Source organism: Lemur catta, chromosome 7 (genome assembly GCF_020740605.2).
Source record: "Lemur catta isolate mLemCat1 chromosome 7, mLemCat1.pri, whole genome shotgun sequence".
Taxonomy (NCBI): Eukaryota; Metazoa; Chordata; class Mammalia; order Primates; family Lemuridae; genus Lemur; species Lemur catta.
Genome location: NC_059134.1, coordinates 55,186,633 through 55,205,812, shown reverse-complemented (window position 1 = coordinate 55,205,812; position 19,180 = coordinate 55,186,633). Strand labels below are relative to the sequence as shown.

Sequence of the window (19,180 nt, the reverse complement as noted above, 5' to 3'; positions counted from 1 at the left end):
TATCCACCTCTCAAACCTTCATCTCTGGCTGGGCGCGGTGGCTCACGCCTGTAATCCTAGCTCTCTGGGAGGCCGAGGTGGGCGGATCGTTTGAGCTCAGGAGTTCAAGACCAGCCTGAGCAAGAGTGAGACCCCATCTCTACTAAAAAAATAGAAATAAATTATCTGGCCAACTAAAAATATGTATAGAAAAAATTAGCCGGGCATGGTGGTGCATGTCTGTAGTCCCAGCTACTGGGGAGGCTGAGGCAGTAGGATCGCTTAAGCCCAGGAGTTTGAGGTTGCTGTGAGCTAGGCTAACACCACGGCACTCACTCTAGCCTGGGCAACAAAGTGAGACTCTGTCTCAAAAAAAATAAATAAATAAATATATATATATATATATATATGCACACACACATAAAAAAATTAGCTGGGCATGGTGGCGCATCCCTGTAGTCTCAGCTACTACTCAGGAGGTAGAGGCAGGAGGATCGCTTGAGCCCAGGAGTTTGAGGTTGCTGTAAGCTAGGCTGATGCCATGGCACTCTAGCCCAGGCAACAGAGTGAGACTCTGTCTCAAAAAAAAAAAAAAAAAAAACCCTCATCTCATACCACATTTCTACTTTCTCACTACATTCCACTAACTGGTCTTCTTACTCTCTGTTCTGCAAACACACCAAAGCTCATTTGTTCCTTACAGAGCCTTTCCACTAGCTGTTGCCTCTACCTGTAGTTCTTTCCCCCAATCAACACATGGCTGGCTTCTTTTCATTATTCAGGGCTCAACTAGAACAGTATCTCAGAAAGGTTTTACTGACCACTTCATTTACAGTGCAATTTCTCATTCCTCCATTATACTGTTTACCTTCTACATAAGATTTATCACTATCTGAAATCATTTTGTTTGTTTATCTCTCTTTAGAATATAAGTTTCATGACAGCAGGGATCCTATCTTTTGTCACCACTATATTTCTAGTACATAGACAGTACTCATTGAATAAATAAATGAATTTCTCTAGGCAGGGTAGTATCTTAGCATAAAAAAAAAAAGGAAATTCCAGCTGAAAGGGTCAGCTACCTTAGGCTTGAAGCAGTGAAATACAGTGACACAGTAAACATAAGGGAGCAGTGAGTAGCAGGGTAGAGTTCAGAGACAATAAGTTTATGTAAATTTAAATTCTTAAACAGAATTACCAGTAAAGGAATTTATACTTATACAAATTATATATAAAAGCACTCACAAACAAGCATACCTGTGGCTCTGTGAACAATTCTATACATCAAAACATTGCTCAACTACTCAGCAAACCTTTACTGAGTTCCTAATTGTGTCAGACACTGTAAAGCACTGGGAATAAAAAAATAAAAAAAGCCAGGACTCCCCTTTAAGAAGCTGGGTCTTGTGAGATAGAGAATTATTGAAAAATCCTAAAGCAGTATATACAGGGTGTCATGGGAATACAAAGGAGTAGCCTTTAGCACACCCAGGGGTGGGGGCAGCAGTGAAAGAAGGCTTCCTGGATGTGCTGCCTAATGCAGGCTGTGGGAATAAGCAGAAGTCTGCTAGGTGAAAGGTGAAAGTTTTGTGGGCAGAGGGGAAAAATTACAGTGAAGGCAAAATGGTGAGGAAAAGCATGAAGTGTTGGGAAGTGACTACAACATAAAGTTCAAGGTGAGAAACAGTGGAAAAGAAAGTCAAAAAGGAAAGGAGTGGCTAGACTATGAGACTACCCATGAAGAACAATAAAGAAAATGTAAACTTATCATATTAGGAAAAATTATAAATAAAGATTTCAAATTCAGGAAAAATCTTAATAGAAGTGCTAAGCAACTGAGAGAATGGTAGGGACTTTCAAAACCAAAGCACCCAATCTGTTTTCTAAAGTATGTTGTAGAAATCTGTAAGAAGTGTGCTAATAACTAAGCATCAAATTGCTATCCCTTTCACATCTGAACCCCATCTCCCACAAATGGAAACCAGAAGGCAAATCCCATTTACGAATACCTTGAAAAACTTCAGTATTTGCAAATAAAATCCAGGCACTTTAGAAGAATAATTCAAGAGCCACATAGAGAGGTATTGCCTGGGAAGCAAATCTGCATTCATATCCTGGGGTGCAGCCACTAACTTGCTCAGACAACTTAGTTTTTTCTCTATAAAACTACAGGTTTGAATGAATAGATCCCTAAGAGGCCTCCCTGCTATAATAGCCTATGATTCGCTAGAAGAATGAAATCAAAAGTTGAAAAAGAACTCTTCATTATTTGGCCCCTGCTTTATTTATAGCCACTTCCTCCCCTCTCCCACCTTTTCATCTCTATGCTATCATTATAATAAACTCCTTTTAATTCCTTGAATACATCATATTTTCTCTTACCTCTGGATCTTTGGAAATTGCTCCCTCTGTTTGGTACCTTTACACCCTACAACCAGTGCCACTCCCTCCTTGAAAAAAAGATGCCTCTTTAAGTCCTACTCCTCCTTGAAGTGTCCACTATAGCATTTATTCTTTCTTCCCGATACTTCCAACCTCACTTCAGCCAATTCAGGTTAGATACTTTCTCTATTCTCAGGGCACCCCATCCTTTCGTGATCAGAGCAAGACCAGGTTTATTTATATGTCTGTTTGATAGTCAGTTTCCTCCATCTTGGGGAAGGGGTGTGTTGGGAAGGCAGCACTGTTCTTCCTGACATACTGTTGTGTCACCAATACCAAGCATAATACCTGATTTTAAAAGGAGGGGGGCACTCAGTAGATATTTGATGAGGAAACGAGTAACAAACTGGAAACACCCACCTCTAGCACAGCCAGGACAGTGTCAAGCTGATCTTCTCGGAGAGTGATATTGTTAGAGATTTTTCTCATAGTATGTATGGACTGCAGACGTACTTCCTCAATTTCATCATTAAACATGTCAACCAGGAAATCAAGGCACTTCTCGGCAAAACAGGGTGAAGATTGGGCCAGCATGCAGAGAGCTTCCACAGCAGCAATACGGACCTCTAGAGAAAAGGTGACAAATAAAAGTGCACATTAGTGCACACAGTGGCACACAACTTTAGGCCCAACTACTTGGGAGGCTGAGGCAGGAGGATCAGTTGAGCATAGGAGTTCAAGGCCAGCCTGGGCAACACAGTGAGATCCTGTCTCTTAGGAAAAAAAAAAAATTATAAAGGAAACAATTGTGCATCAAGTTAAGAGCCATAGAAAAAATCCAGGATAGATTCTTTCTTCTTCAGGCTGTCTTTCATTCTCTACTCATCTCACTCTACAAACTCTCCCTGGGAGATCTCCATGCCACAGTTTTAGACACTATCTTCACATTGATCTTAGAACATGAAGTTTGGTGTCACAAGGACAAAAATTTAAGTCTGATTCCACATACATGTGATCAAGTCACACGTCTGTCTACATGAAGTGAATTTCTTGAAAACTATTAATAAGTTGTCTTACTTATCTCAATATTCTGACCACAGTAAAGTATTTTTTACAAGTCAGTTATTAAATATTATCATTATTAAGATTAAAATAGGCTAAATATGATCATTCTCATTTTAGAGATAAGATTCTGCAAAGTAAATTATCTTACCTCAAAGTGAGTGAGGGCAGAGATAAGGCTAGTACCCAGGTCTATGGATTCTAGGCTAGCATCATGTAGTAGTTAGGGGGACATGCTTTGGAATGATAGAAGTCTCAGGACAAATTATGGAGAGTGATCCCTCCACTAACTTGTAGGGTGATCTCAAATAAGTAACTTAATTTCTTAGCACCTCAATTTTCTTACTTGTTATATGTGAGATAATATCCATTTCCTTACAAAGTTGTTATGACTAAATGAGATAATGCAGGTAAAGCACAAAGCACACTACCTGGCGTATGTTAAAAAGCTTGATCAATATCAGCTAGGGCATAGTATGGGTTCTATAAGCACCTTGAAAACTGAGGCATGTCTTTTACCCCTTTGCCTGCTCAGAACATGTAACAATACAGCCTCTGTAACCTGGAAACCCTTCGTTCATTCACTAATAAATGTTTCCTGAACACATACTATATGCCAGGCCCTGTACAAAGTGCTAGGATACAGACATGAGAAATGAGTTAAGATACAGACGATGTTCACAAGACTTCCATACATGGCTGTTTTGTTCCAGTAGTTCCCAAATAGTTCTCCAACAAAATATACAGTTTCAAAACAAAACAATAAAACCTAAAGTTGTGGTTAACACTCACAAACACAATTTGTTCCTTGTATAAGAAAGGTCTTATAGACACATTAAAAGTAGAGTTATGGGCCGGGCGCGGTGGCTCACGCCTGTAATCCTAGCTCTGGGAGGCCGAGGAGGGTGGATCGCTCGAGGTCAGGAGTTCGAGACCAGCCTGAGCAAGAGTGAGACCCCCGTCTCTACTAAAAATATAAAGAAATGATCTGGCCAACTAAAAATATATATACAAAAAAATTAGCCGGGCATGGTGGCTCATGCCTGTAGTCCCAGCTACTCGGGAGGCTGAGGCAGTAGGATCGCTTAAGCCCAGGAGTCTGAGGTTGCTGTGAGCTAGGCTGATGCCACGGCACTCACTCTAGCCCGGGCAACAAAGTGAGACTCTGTCTCCAAAAAAAAAATAAATAAATAAAAGTAGAGTTACTACATTAAAGAGAGATGATTTGGATTTTCCTTGATAGTTATGAATTCCTCCTTTTCATCAGAAGGGAAGTATTTTCTACACTTAACGTATCACAATAATATATATATTTTTAGACATATATGGGGTTTTGCTATACATGAGGGCTGTCCGAAAAGTATACAGCCATGTAATATGAAAATTACATATTAACAATGGCTGGATACTTTCCAGACAGCCCTTGTATATTGCCCAGGCTGGTCTTGAACTCCTGCCCTCAAGAGATCCTCCCACCTCAGTCTCTCAAGTAACTGCGATTACAGGTGCATGCCACCACACCTGGCTCACTTCATAGTAATATAATTTAAGCGTGAAATTGCTAATAATTATAAAGTAAGCTAGAGATGAACCCAAATATGTTAAGTGCTGACTCTTCTTCCTAGGGTTTTATCCATTAAACCACACTGACTCATGTGTAACCTTTGCAAGCCCATCAAGGGAATCACAGAGGAACTTCTGATCAGCGTGAGATAATCAGTGTGACCTGAGCTAATGCAATTCCAAGCAGAAGCAAAGAAATCTGGTGCTTAACTCTGCTTGTCCAGCCACGCTATAGGCAAGTAAATTTACATTTTCCACTGAACTTTCTGGAATGTTGAAAATATGTCATAGACTCCTTAAGGGTCCAGGGCAGAGAATCTGCCATACTAGAAAAAAAAGACTGATCCTCAGTATCTGAAAATGTGTAATCAGAGCTGACTTAGCTACTTACTAGCTTTGGACTTATTACTAAAAACACAAAGATGGACAAGAATAAGACTGTCTCCCAAAGCTTACAGACAAGAATAGTTAATTGTATTACAAAGTGATGAGTGCTACCATGGAAAAGCACAGGGAATGTAAGAAAATGCACAAGAGGCATATAGCCCACTCAATGGGATCAGAGGTGGCTTTCTGGAACAAGTGATCCCTAAAATGATACCTGAAGGAGCTGCTAAATCAAAAGAAAGAAAAAGGTCTTTCTAGGCAGAAGAACTGCATGCACAAAACCCCAAAAGGGAAGTAAACCATGGATGAATTAGAAGACTAAAAGTGTGTGAGGTACTACACTAGAGTCTACAGCCAAATGAAATAAGGCTCCATTTCATTCTGAGCAATGCGCCCGTAAAACCCAAATTTACCCAGAGTTTCATAAATGTGATAAAATTAGAAAGCTGTCATATCTGATACCTGGTTATGGTCTACTCACTCTCTAAACTGAAGTTAATTTAATTAAATCTTAGTGACAAGCTGAAAGCCATATAACTAAAATATATAAACATTAATAGTGATGAAATTCAATTATAAAAATTAACAAAGCAAAATGCTAATAGAAACAAAATTAAGGCCGGGCACTGTGGCTCATGCCTGTAATCCTAGCACTCTGGGAGGCTGAAGCAGGTGGATTGTTTGAGCTCAGGAGTTCGAGACCAGCCTGAGCAACAGCGAGACCCCGTCTCTACTAAAAATAGAAAGAAATTATATGGACAACTAAAAATATCTATAAAAAAATTAGCCAGGCATGGTGGTGCAAGCCTGTAGTCCCAGCTACTTGGGAGGCTGAGGCAGGAGGATTGCTTGAGCCCAGGAGTTTGAGGTTGCTGTGAGCTAGGCTGACGCCATGGCACTCTAGCCTGGGCAATAGAGTGAGACTCTGTCTCAAAAAAAAAAAAAAAAAGAGAAACAAAATAAAATAGGTTTCAGTTACTCATCTTTGGGTAAAATGCGTTTTAATAACTGGACTTCCTTATTATCTAATACTATTTAAACTATTGTAATTCATGTTGCAAGTTCATAGAGAATAAAAAAGAAGAGGAAGCTTTAACCAATTTCTACACATAGAGAACATCTTAGAGCAAATTGGATAGGGTAACCCAATTCTTACCTCCTGATAAAAAACTGTCTTTCAAAAATAATATTCTTGCCCTTCTAAGAAAAAGTTCTATCCTGAGATGATTTTTTTATAGGCATTTTTAAGACCTGGGTTCTAATCCTGTCTCTGACACAAATTTACTGTAAAATTTAGATAATCAACATTACTTCCCCAGGTCTGTTACTCTCACTGAAAATGAAGAGGTTGGAGTCAATCACTCAAAGCACTGCCATTCTATCTATGTGAGACAGATAGCATCATATTACGGAAATCACAAGGGCTTTATGGGATATGTATTACAAGATAGAGTAACAAGGACCAGCTTTATCCTTTTAGGACAAGAGACAAAATACACAAAACAACAGCATTCCAGACACTGGACATCAGACAATAAAGGACAGCAATCTCTGAGAAATGGGAAATACATGAGGTGAGTTCTATGATTACAGCGGTTCAGTGTTTAGAGAGTTCCAGGTTCCAGAGTTGAGAAGACAAGAGCTGGGAGTCTAGGGAGGCCAATGTGGCTAGAGTTCACAGTGCAAATTACCAGAAAGGAAGGAATTGCACAGAGATAGAGAGCTGTGAGACCTGCAGAGGGTCCCTCTCAAGTCTTCAGCTGAGTTCTGATGTGTGAGGCAACCACCTGAGGCCAGAAAAGAACCACTCAAAAGGACTAAAGAAAACAATCTCCAGCGCTCACACAGGGCCTATAATACTGCAGTTTATTCAGGAGAGATTTTCTTCAGTAATGGAGAAAAATAAGCTCTAAACCAAATGCTGCTCTGGTCCTGTCCAAAAAAACTTAAAATAAGACCTGAGCAAAATGTGTATCAGAACAAAACTCAACGACAGTAATAGGAATAAAATAATGTTTAGTATCCAAATAAAGTAAAATTTACAATTAGATGTCTGGCATCCAAGTTAAAAATTATCAGACACTGGCCAGGCACAGTGGCTCACACCTGTTATCCAAGCACTTTGGGAGGCTGAGGCAGAAGGATTGCCTGAGGCCAGGACTTTCAGATCAGCCTGGGAAACCTAGCAAAACTCTGTCTTTACAAAAACATTTTTTTAAATTATTGGACATGCACAGAAGCAGAATAACATAGGAGGAGAAAAATCAATCAAAACCAACCCAGGAACCATAGAAGTAACAGATCTAGTAGACAAGGATAGCAGGACAGTTATAAATGTATTATCTATTGAAAAAGCTAGAGAAAAGATTAAGCATGTTAAATAAACATGTAAGATACTAAAAAGACCCAAATTCTAATCAAACTTCTAGGGATGAAAACTATACATCTGAGGTGAAAAATACTCTGTATGAGATTAGCATCAGATTAGCCACTGCAGAAGAAAAGATTAGTGAACTCAAAGACAAAGCAATAGATACTATCCAAAATGAAACACAAAGAGAAAATAAAAACTGTAAAAAAAAGAGAGAGAGAGAGAGAGAGAGAAAAGAAAAGAAAAATAGAGCATCAGTGAGCTGTAGGACAACTGGAGTCCCCAAACGGCCATGAAGCCAGAGAAATATTTAAGAAATAATAGCCAAGAATTTTCCAAATGTGATGAAAACTATAAACTATTTGATCCAAGAAGTTCATCAAACTCCAAGCATAAGAAACATGAAGAAAACTACACTTTAGACATATCATAATCAAATTGCTTAAAAACGGTGATAAGGAAAAAATCTTAAAAGCAGCTTGAGGGAAAAAGACACATTATATACAGAGGAAGATAAAAATGACAGCAGACTTCTCAACAGAAAACTATGAAACAGCACCTTTAAAAGACTAAGGGAAAAATCTTACTAATCTAGAATTCTGTTCCCACAAAAATGTCTTTTAAAAATGAAGGTAAGGCCGGGCGCGGTGGCTCATGCCTGTAATCTTAGCACTCTGGGAGGCCAAGGCAGGCGGATCGTTTGAGCTCAGGAGTTCGAGACCAGCCTGAGCAAGAGCGAGACCCCATCTCTACTAAACATAGAAAGAAATTATACAGACAGCTAATTATACATAGAAAAATTAGCCGGGCATGGTGGCACATGCCTGTAGTCCTAGCTACTTGGGAGGCTGAGGCAGGAGGATTGCCTGAGCCCAGGAGTCTGAGGTTGCTGTGAGCAAGGCTGACGCCACGGCACTCTAGCCCGGGCAACAGAGTAAGACTCTGTCTCAAAAACAAACAAAAAAAAGAAGGTAAAATAAAGTCCTTATCAGACATATAAAGGGTTTCCAGTCAGACATACTTAGGTTTAAATCTTGCTTCTGTCTCTTACTGGCTGAGTGACTAATACCAAGTTATTGTTATTATTAATAATATCAATTTTTACTACCAATTATTAAGTGCTTACTGTGAATAAGTCATGTATTGCACCAAGTGCTTTATGTACGTATGATCTCATTTAATTCTTACAACTCAGAAAAATAGTTATTTTTATCACCATTTTGTGAAAAGCTGAAATCTGAATATAGATTAACTGAACCCCAAGCCCATGCCCTTACCCACTGTATCATACTATCTGGGCCTCAGCCTCTTTTGTTTGTAAAATATGTAAAATTATGATTTATAAAAATCATAGTAAGTATTTCATAGAGTGACTGTGAAGACTAAACAAGACAATGCATGTATAACACCCAGTACAACGCATGACACATAGCAGTCACCCAGCAAATGAGAACTATTATTATGCAGTCATACTTACCATACATCTCATCTTCCAATCCATGAACAAAAGCTCCACAAGCTCCAGACTCAATCAAGTTCACAGCCCCAGTATCTACTTCTTCCTTGGGAGCATCATCTCCCCACTTCCTGCCGCTGGAAAACTCCCCGGAACTGTACAGTTCCTTGGCACGCTCATGTGCAGTACGTTTCCGCTGGAGAGGACAACAACAATTACCAGTTGCAAGAGGTTCATGAAGGGATATTAAGGTGCACCCTGAGAACATGGGAAGGTAGGAAATAAAACTGCTCTCTGAGAGTTACACTTTTTAAAAATTAGTCAGGAGTTTAGGGCAGAGAAATGCAAATTCAATTAAAAGTGAGACCAAAGGCTCATAGGTCTATAACAGCTGAGAGTAACCTAATTAAAGAGGATGAAGATAGTTAAAGAATATGTTGATCAGACAGGTGGTTTAGTTTGCCATGGCAACGACATAGGAAAAGGAGTACCAGAGAAGTAAATAATGGCAGTGTCCCTTCGAACAATGATTTGGGTAGACAACACATTGATTCTAGAAAACAATTGTTTTCAATCTCAGTAAAAGCAATCCTCTACTTAGTAACACTGTGCTCTGCTTGAGCAACAGTGAGTTCACCAAACAATCTTCTAGTAAGTTCACTTTCTATACAGATTGCCTAAGGGGGAATATACTGGTTGGCAAAAGCAAATATCCAGTCCACTTGATTATGTTATGGCTCTCATCATAAATGAATGAACTAGCCCTCTGATTTATACATCAGCCTCTCATGAACCTTCGTAGTGTGAATCCATAACCTCATGGCTGGTCATCTAAGAGGCAACAATGACATAGAGCACCTGAGCCTGCAAGAATGTGGGTCAGGTCCAGCATTAAAGCTTGTACCTTGTGACATGTCTTAGAAACCTTTGCATCACCCACCCCTCCCTATTCACCACGAGCACTTCCTTCTTTACACTTCTACCACATCACACACAAAGAACACTTAAAATCAAACACCAACCTCAAATCAAGGCAATGCCCTGCAGGAAAGCTATATGGCAATGTTTCATGAAGCAGAGATGTCAACTCTAAGAATTTATCTTACAAAATGACGCAAAAAAAAAGAGCTAATATGCAAGATGATGCTACCCTTTATGTGATTTATAATGGTGGAAAAATCAGGAGAATCTAAATGTCTAATATATTGAAAGGGCTAAAAAGTTATGGCACATCTACTTAACAGATTATGTAGTCTGTAAAAATGCTAAGTGTGAAGTTGCAATATGAAAAAAGCACATGATATAGTGGCAAATGTAATAAGTAGACTATAAAATTGTCTACATACAATAATGCAATGTTTAAAACATGCATAAGAAAAGGAGCTGGGAGAAATATACCAAAATGACCAAAGTCATTGCATTAGAGTAAGAGGAATATGGGTAAATTGTTTCCCCTTTCCTTCTATTTATTAAAAATTCTTTAACTCTTTATTATCACTTTTATAATTAAAAAATTGAGGCACTGACAATGACTGTACATATCATATTCTCAGACTCATATTTGGTCCCACCAATCATGTTAGAAAACCATCACAGTCAAAGCTTAAGGAGATTCTAGAAGAGGCATTTTGTTAGTGTTTGGAGATCTCCCTTCCATGAGAATAGCTGTTGAAAAGGAGTCCTAAAATGTCATACTATTTCACAAAATAAGAACAGACCTTTGTAGTTTCTAACAAACGGAAAGTTAATCTTTCCTCTTCTTTGTAAAACACAACCTGCACAAAATATTTCATCATAATAATACAAAATTTAATGGCATAGCTTGTATTATAATTTGGTTCAATTTACTAAGATGTTAAATTAAAATGTAATCTAGTCACCCTACATTAATTTAACAAATGCATAGGCTGCTAAATTAAATCGACACAACTCAGCATATAGCCACACTGATACTGGTTATAGAAACCCAGTTTAAACAACGAAGAATTCAAGTTACCCTGAGATCTGACATCAGCTTCTTGTCAAGGGTCTGCTCCAAGAAATGAGAACTGACTTGCTCCATAGAGCCCTAAAAAAGAAAGAATCCAGGGTAACTTTTATGATTTAAATATTATCTTAAAATTCAAAGTTTGCAGCCAACTTAAATGAATAAAGACATTACTTATGATAGTAAAGATATCTATGGACTCTGAATCATCAGGAAAATAACAAAAATATAAGCAGCAGCTAACACCTAAATAGAGCTTACTATGTGTCATGTACTATTCTAAGAGATTTATACATATATTAACTCATTTAATCCTTACTATAACCCTAACAAAGTAAAAACTATTATTAGTCTCATTTTATATATGGGGAAAAGGAAATATAAAAAGATTAAGTAACACATTCAAGGTCACAAAGAGTGAACTGAAGAGCTGGGATATAAACCTGGTTCCAGAATCCTCTGCAACTTAACCACTATTCTCCACTCTCTCTCCACTCCTTTTCATTCATTCGATTCATGTGTTCATTTATTCACACATTCAGTAAAACAAATGCTGCCAAGAATGATAGCTCACACTTGTAATCCTAGCACTTTGGGAAGCTGAGGCCGGAGGATTGTTTGAGGACAGCAGTTTGAGATTAGCCTGGGCTACACAGTGAGACCCCATCTTTTATTTATTTATTTATTTTTTTTGGAGACAGAGTCTCGCTCTGTTGCCCGGGCTAGAGTGAGTGCCGTGGCATCAGCCTGGCTCACAGCAACCTCAGACTCCTGGGCTTAAGCGATCCTACTGCCTCAGCCTCCCGAGTAGCTGGGACTACAGGCATGAGCCACCATGCCCGGCTAATTTTTTGTATATATATTTTTAGTTGGCCAGATAATTTCTTTCTATCTTTAGTAGAGACGGGGTCTCACTCTTGCTCAGGCTGGTCTCGAACTCCTGACCTTGAGCAATCCACCCGCCTCGGCCTCCCAGAGCTAGGATTACAGGCGTGAGCCACCGCGCCCGGCCTGAGACCCCATCTTTATAAAAAATTTTAAAAATTAGCTGGGTGTGGTGGTGCACACCTATAGTACCAGATACCTGGGAGGCTCAGGCAGGAGGATCACTTGAGCCCAGGAGCTTCAGGTTGCAGTGAGCTATGATGACACCATTGCACTCTAGCCCAGGCAACAGAGCCAGACCCTATCTCAAAAGTTAAATAAAGAAATAAAAATATTTATTTAGCAACTATTCAATTATATGCCTACAGTTATCGGAACAAAAATACAAAAATAAAAAGATATCAACTCTACAGTCAATGATCTCACAGACTTGTGAGGTAAACTGATAAGCAAAGACATAACTGCAATATGTTATGAAATATTATAAGACACATCTATAAAGAATGCTATGCAAATAGAGAGAACAAGCAGTACAGAGTAGAGGCAGGGAGAGGTAGATTTGGGAAATTGGAAACCATAGTGCAAATGAAGAAAGATGCCATGTGAATGAAGCATTAAGTGGTTTTAGGAATGGAACATAATATGGGAGTGCTGAAAATGAGGCAGAACAGACAGGATCATAAAAGGCCTTGTTTGCCATGGTAAGGGGTTTGTCTTATGAATAATAACTAGATAATCTCAACTAAACACTTAATAAGCTAAACAGTGTGTAAAATATTTTACTTATAGTTTTCAAATTTATTCCTCCCAATAATCCCATAAAGAATGTACCTTTATCATCTTCATTGTTTAGATGAAAATTTGAGGCTAAGATTAAGTAACTTGCTCATTTCAAGTAAGGGATAACATAGATTTATATTTCATAAAGGCCATTTTACAATAGTGTGGCCAGTGGACCACAAGGAATCCAAATGAAAGCAAAGAGACCAATTTAGGAAGCTATTGGAGTAGGTCCTAGATATTCTTCAGGAATATCTCTGAGACCTTCTTTAATTCCCAATAAACATCGAAATGCGTATACAGGATAGGATCTTTTTTCCAATCACATTTTTAATAGAAAATTACATGTTCTTTGTGAATATCCTTACCCAAGTTAACACCTTTCCTATGATTCAAGGAGAACAACAGTTGTACTATTTTTGACTGAAGTAGTTTCAAAACTACTTTTTCTTATTCCCATGTGGTCCAGTTGTTTATTACACAGATCGGATCCAATGCCAAATCTAACATTCATTTTCTAATCCAAGTATCAATTTTATAAATAAGAACTATAAATTTTTAAGATCTCCTAACTCTTTAGTTTTCCTGCATTGACAGTTGGCTTTTCGCCACAAAGAACGAAAGTTTTAATAACTTTACATTTAGTTACTCCATCTATAATTCCCAGTGCCCTCCTCCAATGCTTTCAACTGAGTACCTTCCCAACATAGCAGCACAGAGGGGGTACTATTCAAATTTGGGCCTCAAAAAATTACATATCATTACTTGCATTAAATTTTCAGTGTCATCTATGAACAGCAGGAGCTTTGCATTTTAAATCCACAAATTTCAAAGAGCCCTATAGCATAGAAATCTATATGAAAAATGGTGAGACCTAAATTAATGTGGGGCCAGTGGAAATGGAGAAGGGATAGATTTATGGGACATCAAGAGGTATAACTGATAAGAGTTGGTAACTCAATGGATACAGGACATAGAAAAAATATTCCCAAATAGAAAAAAATATTCCCAGATTCCTCTGGTTCATGACTTAGTGGATGATGGCATCATTCATGAAAATACAGGAGGAGCAGATTTGGGGCAAAAAGATAATGCATTCATCATAAAGTGCATCTCACCAATCAGAAAAATATCTACATTCTGTTCTACTTTAACCAAGGCAAATATGTTGAGGTAAGATGGTGTCTCTGAGCAAACTAAGCCCAACAACGGGAAAGGAAGAAAATAATAAAACTCAGAAAAGAAATAACAAAATAAAGACTAAGATGGCCAGGTGCAGTGGCTTACACCTGTAATCCTAGCACTCTGGGAGGCCAAGGCAGGAGGATCCCTTGAGGCCAGGAGTTGGAGACCAGAAGGAGCAAGAGTGAGACCCCATCTCTACCAAAACCAGAAAAAATTAGCCTGGCGTGGTGGTGTACGCCTGTAGTCCCAGCTACTTGGGGGGCTGAGGCAGGAGGATCACTTGAGCCCAGGAGTTTGAGGTTGGAGTGAGCTATAAATGACAGCACTGCATTCTACCCAGGGTGACAAAGCGAAACTCTGTCACAAAAAAAAAAAAAAAAAAAAAAGAAACCCAAAATAAAGACTAAAAAAATTTCAAAAGATCAACAAAATGAAGTGTTGGTTTTTTGAAAAGATAAAACAAAATTAACAAACCTTTAGCTAGGCTCATAAAAAAGAAGATTCAAATAAATAAAATCAGAGATGAAAAAGGAGACATTACAACTGATACCACTGAAATACAAATGATCATAAGAAACTATTATGTGACCACAGAGGAGATCTATAGAAAAATAAAAACAAATACAAAAGAAAAAAAAGTAACTATTATGAACTATATGCCAACAATTTTCATAATACGGAGGAAATAGATAAATTCCTGTATACATATGACCTACCAAGATTAAATTATGAAGAAATAAGAAACCTGAACATACCAATAAGTGAGGAAATTGAATCAATAATAAAAAGTTTTCTATCAAAGAAAAAGCCCAGGACCTGATGGCTTCACTATTGAATTCTATCAAACATTTAAAGAAGAACTAATACCAATTCTCTTCAAATAATTCCAAAAAATTGAAGAGGAGGTAATACTTCTAAACTTATTTTATGAGGCCAGCATTACCCTGATTTCAAAATTGGACAAGGACAAAACAAAAGAAGAAACACAGGGCATTCCTATATGTATACAGGTATTTATACACAAATTCTCAACAAGATACTACTATATTGATCCAATAGTTCATTAAAAAGATCATTCACTATGATCAAACGGGATTCATCTCAGGGATGCAAGGATGGCTTAACATGCACAAATCAATAAATGTGATAAACCATACTAACAGAATGAAAGACAAAAACCATATGATCATCTCAATAGACACAAAAAAAAAAGCCTGTAAGAAAATTCAACATCCCTTCATGACAAAAACTCACAACAAATTAGGTATAGAAGGTATGTACCTCAATATAATAAAGGCCATATATGACAAATCCATAGCTAACATTATACTAAATGGGGAAAAAATTGAAAGTCTTTCCTCTAGGATCAGGAACAAGAAAGACAACGATGCCCACTCACTATTTCTATTCAATATACACTGGAAGTCCTAGCTAGAGCAAGTAGGCAAGAAAAAGAAAGAAAGGGCATCCAAATTGTAAAGAAGAAAGTCAAATTGTCCCTGTTTGCAGATGACATGATTATATATAGAAAATCCTAAAGATACCACCAAAAAACTGTTAAAGCTAATAAATAAATTCAGTAAAGGTGCAGAATACAAAATTTATATACAAAGATCAGTAGTGTTTCTATATGCTAAGAGTGAACTATTTAAAAAAGAAATTAAGAAAACCATTCCAGTTACAATACCTATTAAAAAAAAAGATATCTGGGAATAAACTTAACTAAAAAGGTAAAAGATCTCTACACTGAAAACTATAAAACTCTGATAAAAGAAATTTAAGATACAAATAAATGGAAGAATATCACATGTTCATGAATTGAATAAATTAATATTGTAAAAAATGGCCATATTACCCAAAGCAATCTACTCATTTAATGCAATTCCTATCAAAATACCAATGACATTCTTCAAAGAAATAGAAAATACAATCCTAAAACTCATATGGAATCACAAAAGACCCAAATAGCCAAAGTAATCCTGAACAAAAAGAACAAAGGTAGAGGCATCACACTAACTAACTTCAAAACATACTATAAAACGGTATGGTACTGGCATAAAAACAGACATATAGACCAATGGAACAGAACAGAGATCTCAGAAATAAATTCACACATCTGTAGCCAAATGATTATTGACAAAGGTTCCAAAAACAAACATGGGGGAAATGAGTCTCTTCGGTAAATGTTGCTGGAAAAGCTGGATATCCACATGCAGAAGAATAAGACTAGACCCCTACTTCTCACCACATACAAAAATCAACTCAAAATGGATTAAAGACTTAACTGTAAAAATCTATGAAACTACTAGAAGAAAACAGAGAAACGTTTCATGACATTGGCCTGGGGAAGGATTTTTAAAATAATACCACAAAAGCACAGGAAACAAAAGCAAAAATAAACAAATGGAATTATGCCAAACTTAAAAGCTTTTTTTTTTTTCAATTTGAGAGTAGATCTCAAAAACTAAAAAGCTTTTGCACAGCAAAGGAAACTATTAATAGAGTGAAGAGACAACCTACAGGATGGGAAAAAATATTTGCAAACTATACATTTGACAAAGGGTTAATATCCAGAATATGTAAGGAACATGAACATAATTCAATGACAATGTCCCCAAAATAACCCAGTTAAAAAATGGGCAAAAGACCTGAAAAGACCTGAATAGCTATTTCTCAAAAGAAGACATACAAATGCCCAACAGGATTATGAAAAAATTCTCAATATCACTAGTTGCTATGGATTGGATATAGTTTGTTTGTTCCCACAAAGTCTCATGTTGAAATTTTATCTTCAATGTTGGAGGTAGGGCCTGGTGGGAGATGTCTGGATCATGAAGGCGGGTCCCTCACTAATGCCTTGGTGCCATTCTTAAGGGAATGAGTGAGTTCTCACACTTAGTTCCCACGAGAACTGGTTGTTGAAAAAAGCCTGGCACCTATCACCATGTGATCTCCCTTTCACCTTCTGCCATGAATGGAAGCTTTGTGAGGCCCTCACCAGGGGCAGATGCTGATGTCATACTTCTTGTACAGCCTGCAGAACTGTGAGCCAAATAAACCTTGCTTTTTTATAAATTAGGCAGCCTCAGATATTCTATCGTAGTGACACAGACTAAGACACTAATCATCAGGGAATACAAATGAAAACCACAATGAGATACCAACTTACTCCAGTTAGAATGGTTATTATCAAAAAGACAAAAGAAAAGTGTTGGCAAGGATGTGAAGAAAAGGGAACACTCACACGCTGTTGGGATTGTAAACTAGTACACTCATCATGGAAAACAGCACAGAGTTCTCTCAAAAAATTAAAAATACAACTAGCATATTATCCAGCAATCTCACTACTGGGTATATATCCAAAGGAAATTAAATCGGTATGTCAAAGAGGGATCTTCACTCCCATGTTTATTGCAGCACTATTTACAATGGCCAAGTGTCCAAAAAGAGATGAATGGATTAAGAAAACATATGTGTGTGTGTGTGTGTGTGTGTGTGTGTGTGTGTACACAATGGAATACTATTCAGTCATAAAAAGAATGAAATCCTGTCATTTGTGACAACGTGGAACCTGGAGGACATGTTAAGTGAAATAAGCCAGGAATAAAAAGACAAATACCACATGATCTCATTCATACATAGAATCTTAAAATTAAAAAAAGAAGTTGGTATCACAGAGACAGAGAATATAACAGTGGTTACCAGAGACTGGGCAGGGAAAGAGGCAGAGGGTGATGGGGTGAGGTTGGACAATGGGTACAAAGTTACAATTAGATAGAAAAGAATGAATTCTGGTGTTCATGTACACATTAGAGTGATTACAGTTAACAGTATAATATTGTATATTACAAAACAGCTGGAAGAAAGGCTTTTGAAAGTCCTCACCACAACATCTCAACATAGATATGTATCAAAACATCAAATTATACCCCATAAATATGTACAATTACAATGTGTCCATTAAAAAATTAATAAATTTTTTTAAAAGATTATGTTATTTATCTGATCACAGGTTTGTGTGCTGGAAAGTTGGAACAGGGCAGCTTTACCTCTTACCTTGCACAGAGAAACTAGTAAACCAGGGCCTTAACTGCCCAACCACTGCTCCCAATGTGTATAACTGAACTCTCACTAGGAAAGGATTCCACATGGACTTCAGATCATGAAGTTTGAAGTCCTAATCTGTCACTTACTAACTACGTGGTCTTGGACAAATTACATCACTTTTCTAAACCTTAGTTTTCTTATTTATAAAATGAGTACTATAATACCTACTTCAAAGAGTTTAATTTAAGGATTAAGAATTACTTGCAAAAAGTATGCACAAAAGTGTATGTATGCACATACATATGCCTGTATACAAGGAAGTGGGTGTATATGTATACGTGAATGTGTGTGTTTGGGTGTGTGTGTATGACTAAAAATGCCTAGCTTAGTAGCTCCGGAACTTGGTAAGGGGTAGCAATTGTTATTATTATTAATACTAGCAAGATTAGATTATTAATTGCTTCTGAATATAAGCATAATTACTTATATAATTTGGAGCTGTTTAGATTTAAAATCATGAAATTATAACATGAAGTACATAACTGAAGTTAGAGTCATGCAAGTAGAAAGCCTTTCAATTTACCATTCATTATTCACACAACTTTACATAAATAATTTTCAAATCCTATGGGGTACAAAAGTGAAAATTTTGATTGATTCTGCTTTAAGGATTACCTTTCTAAACTGCCTACTCACGTAAAGATATATCATTAAATTATTTCTCTAACACATCTTCCACCTCCCCCTACCAGAGTTCATTGCAGATGCTCAGTAAAAGCTGAATGAAAGGATATGATGAGTGATGGAATTGTTATGAATTTTAAAATATTCATAAACTAAAAGAAAGTTTTAAAATGTGAATTCAGAAATAAAATCAGTAACAGCTGGCTTATTTAACTCTATTATGGACAAGCAATATAATCTAAAAGCAGGAAATAACAAAATCATCCACATAACTTATTATTCCATGAAAATGCTTCGCACAGATTTTAGCAGTTACCCCCATACATACTGGTCATAGCACTAAAGCTATCACTAGATCTGTGTCCTGTTCAGGCAGGTCCAAAGCCAACCACCTTACCAAGAATGGCAGAGC

General features: G+C 37.3%; 1 protein-coding gene across 2 annotated transcripts in view; it reads right to left on the bottom strand.

Annotated features, from left to right (window-relative positions):
• The window catches only part of INTS4 (integrator complex subunit 4), a 97,986-nt gene that overhangs the window by 46,200 nt on the left and 32,606 nt on the right, over positions 1 to 19,180 (bottom strand). For both annotated transcript variants that reach the window (XM_045557278.1, XM_045557277.1), the window contains exons 9-11: positions 11,197 to 11,268; positions 9,222 to 9,396; positions 2,782 to 2,987 (exon numbers count right to left, since the gene is read on the bottom strand). In XM_045557278.1, the coding sequence (XP_045413234.1) occupies positions 2,782 to 2,987; positions 9,222 to 9,396; positions 11,197 to 11,268 (453 nt within the window). The remainder of the gene's footprint in view (positions 1 to 2,781; positions 2,988 to 9,221; positions 9,397 to 11,196; positions 11,269 to 19,180) is intronic.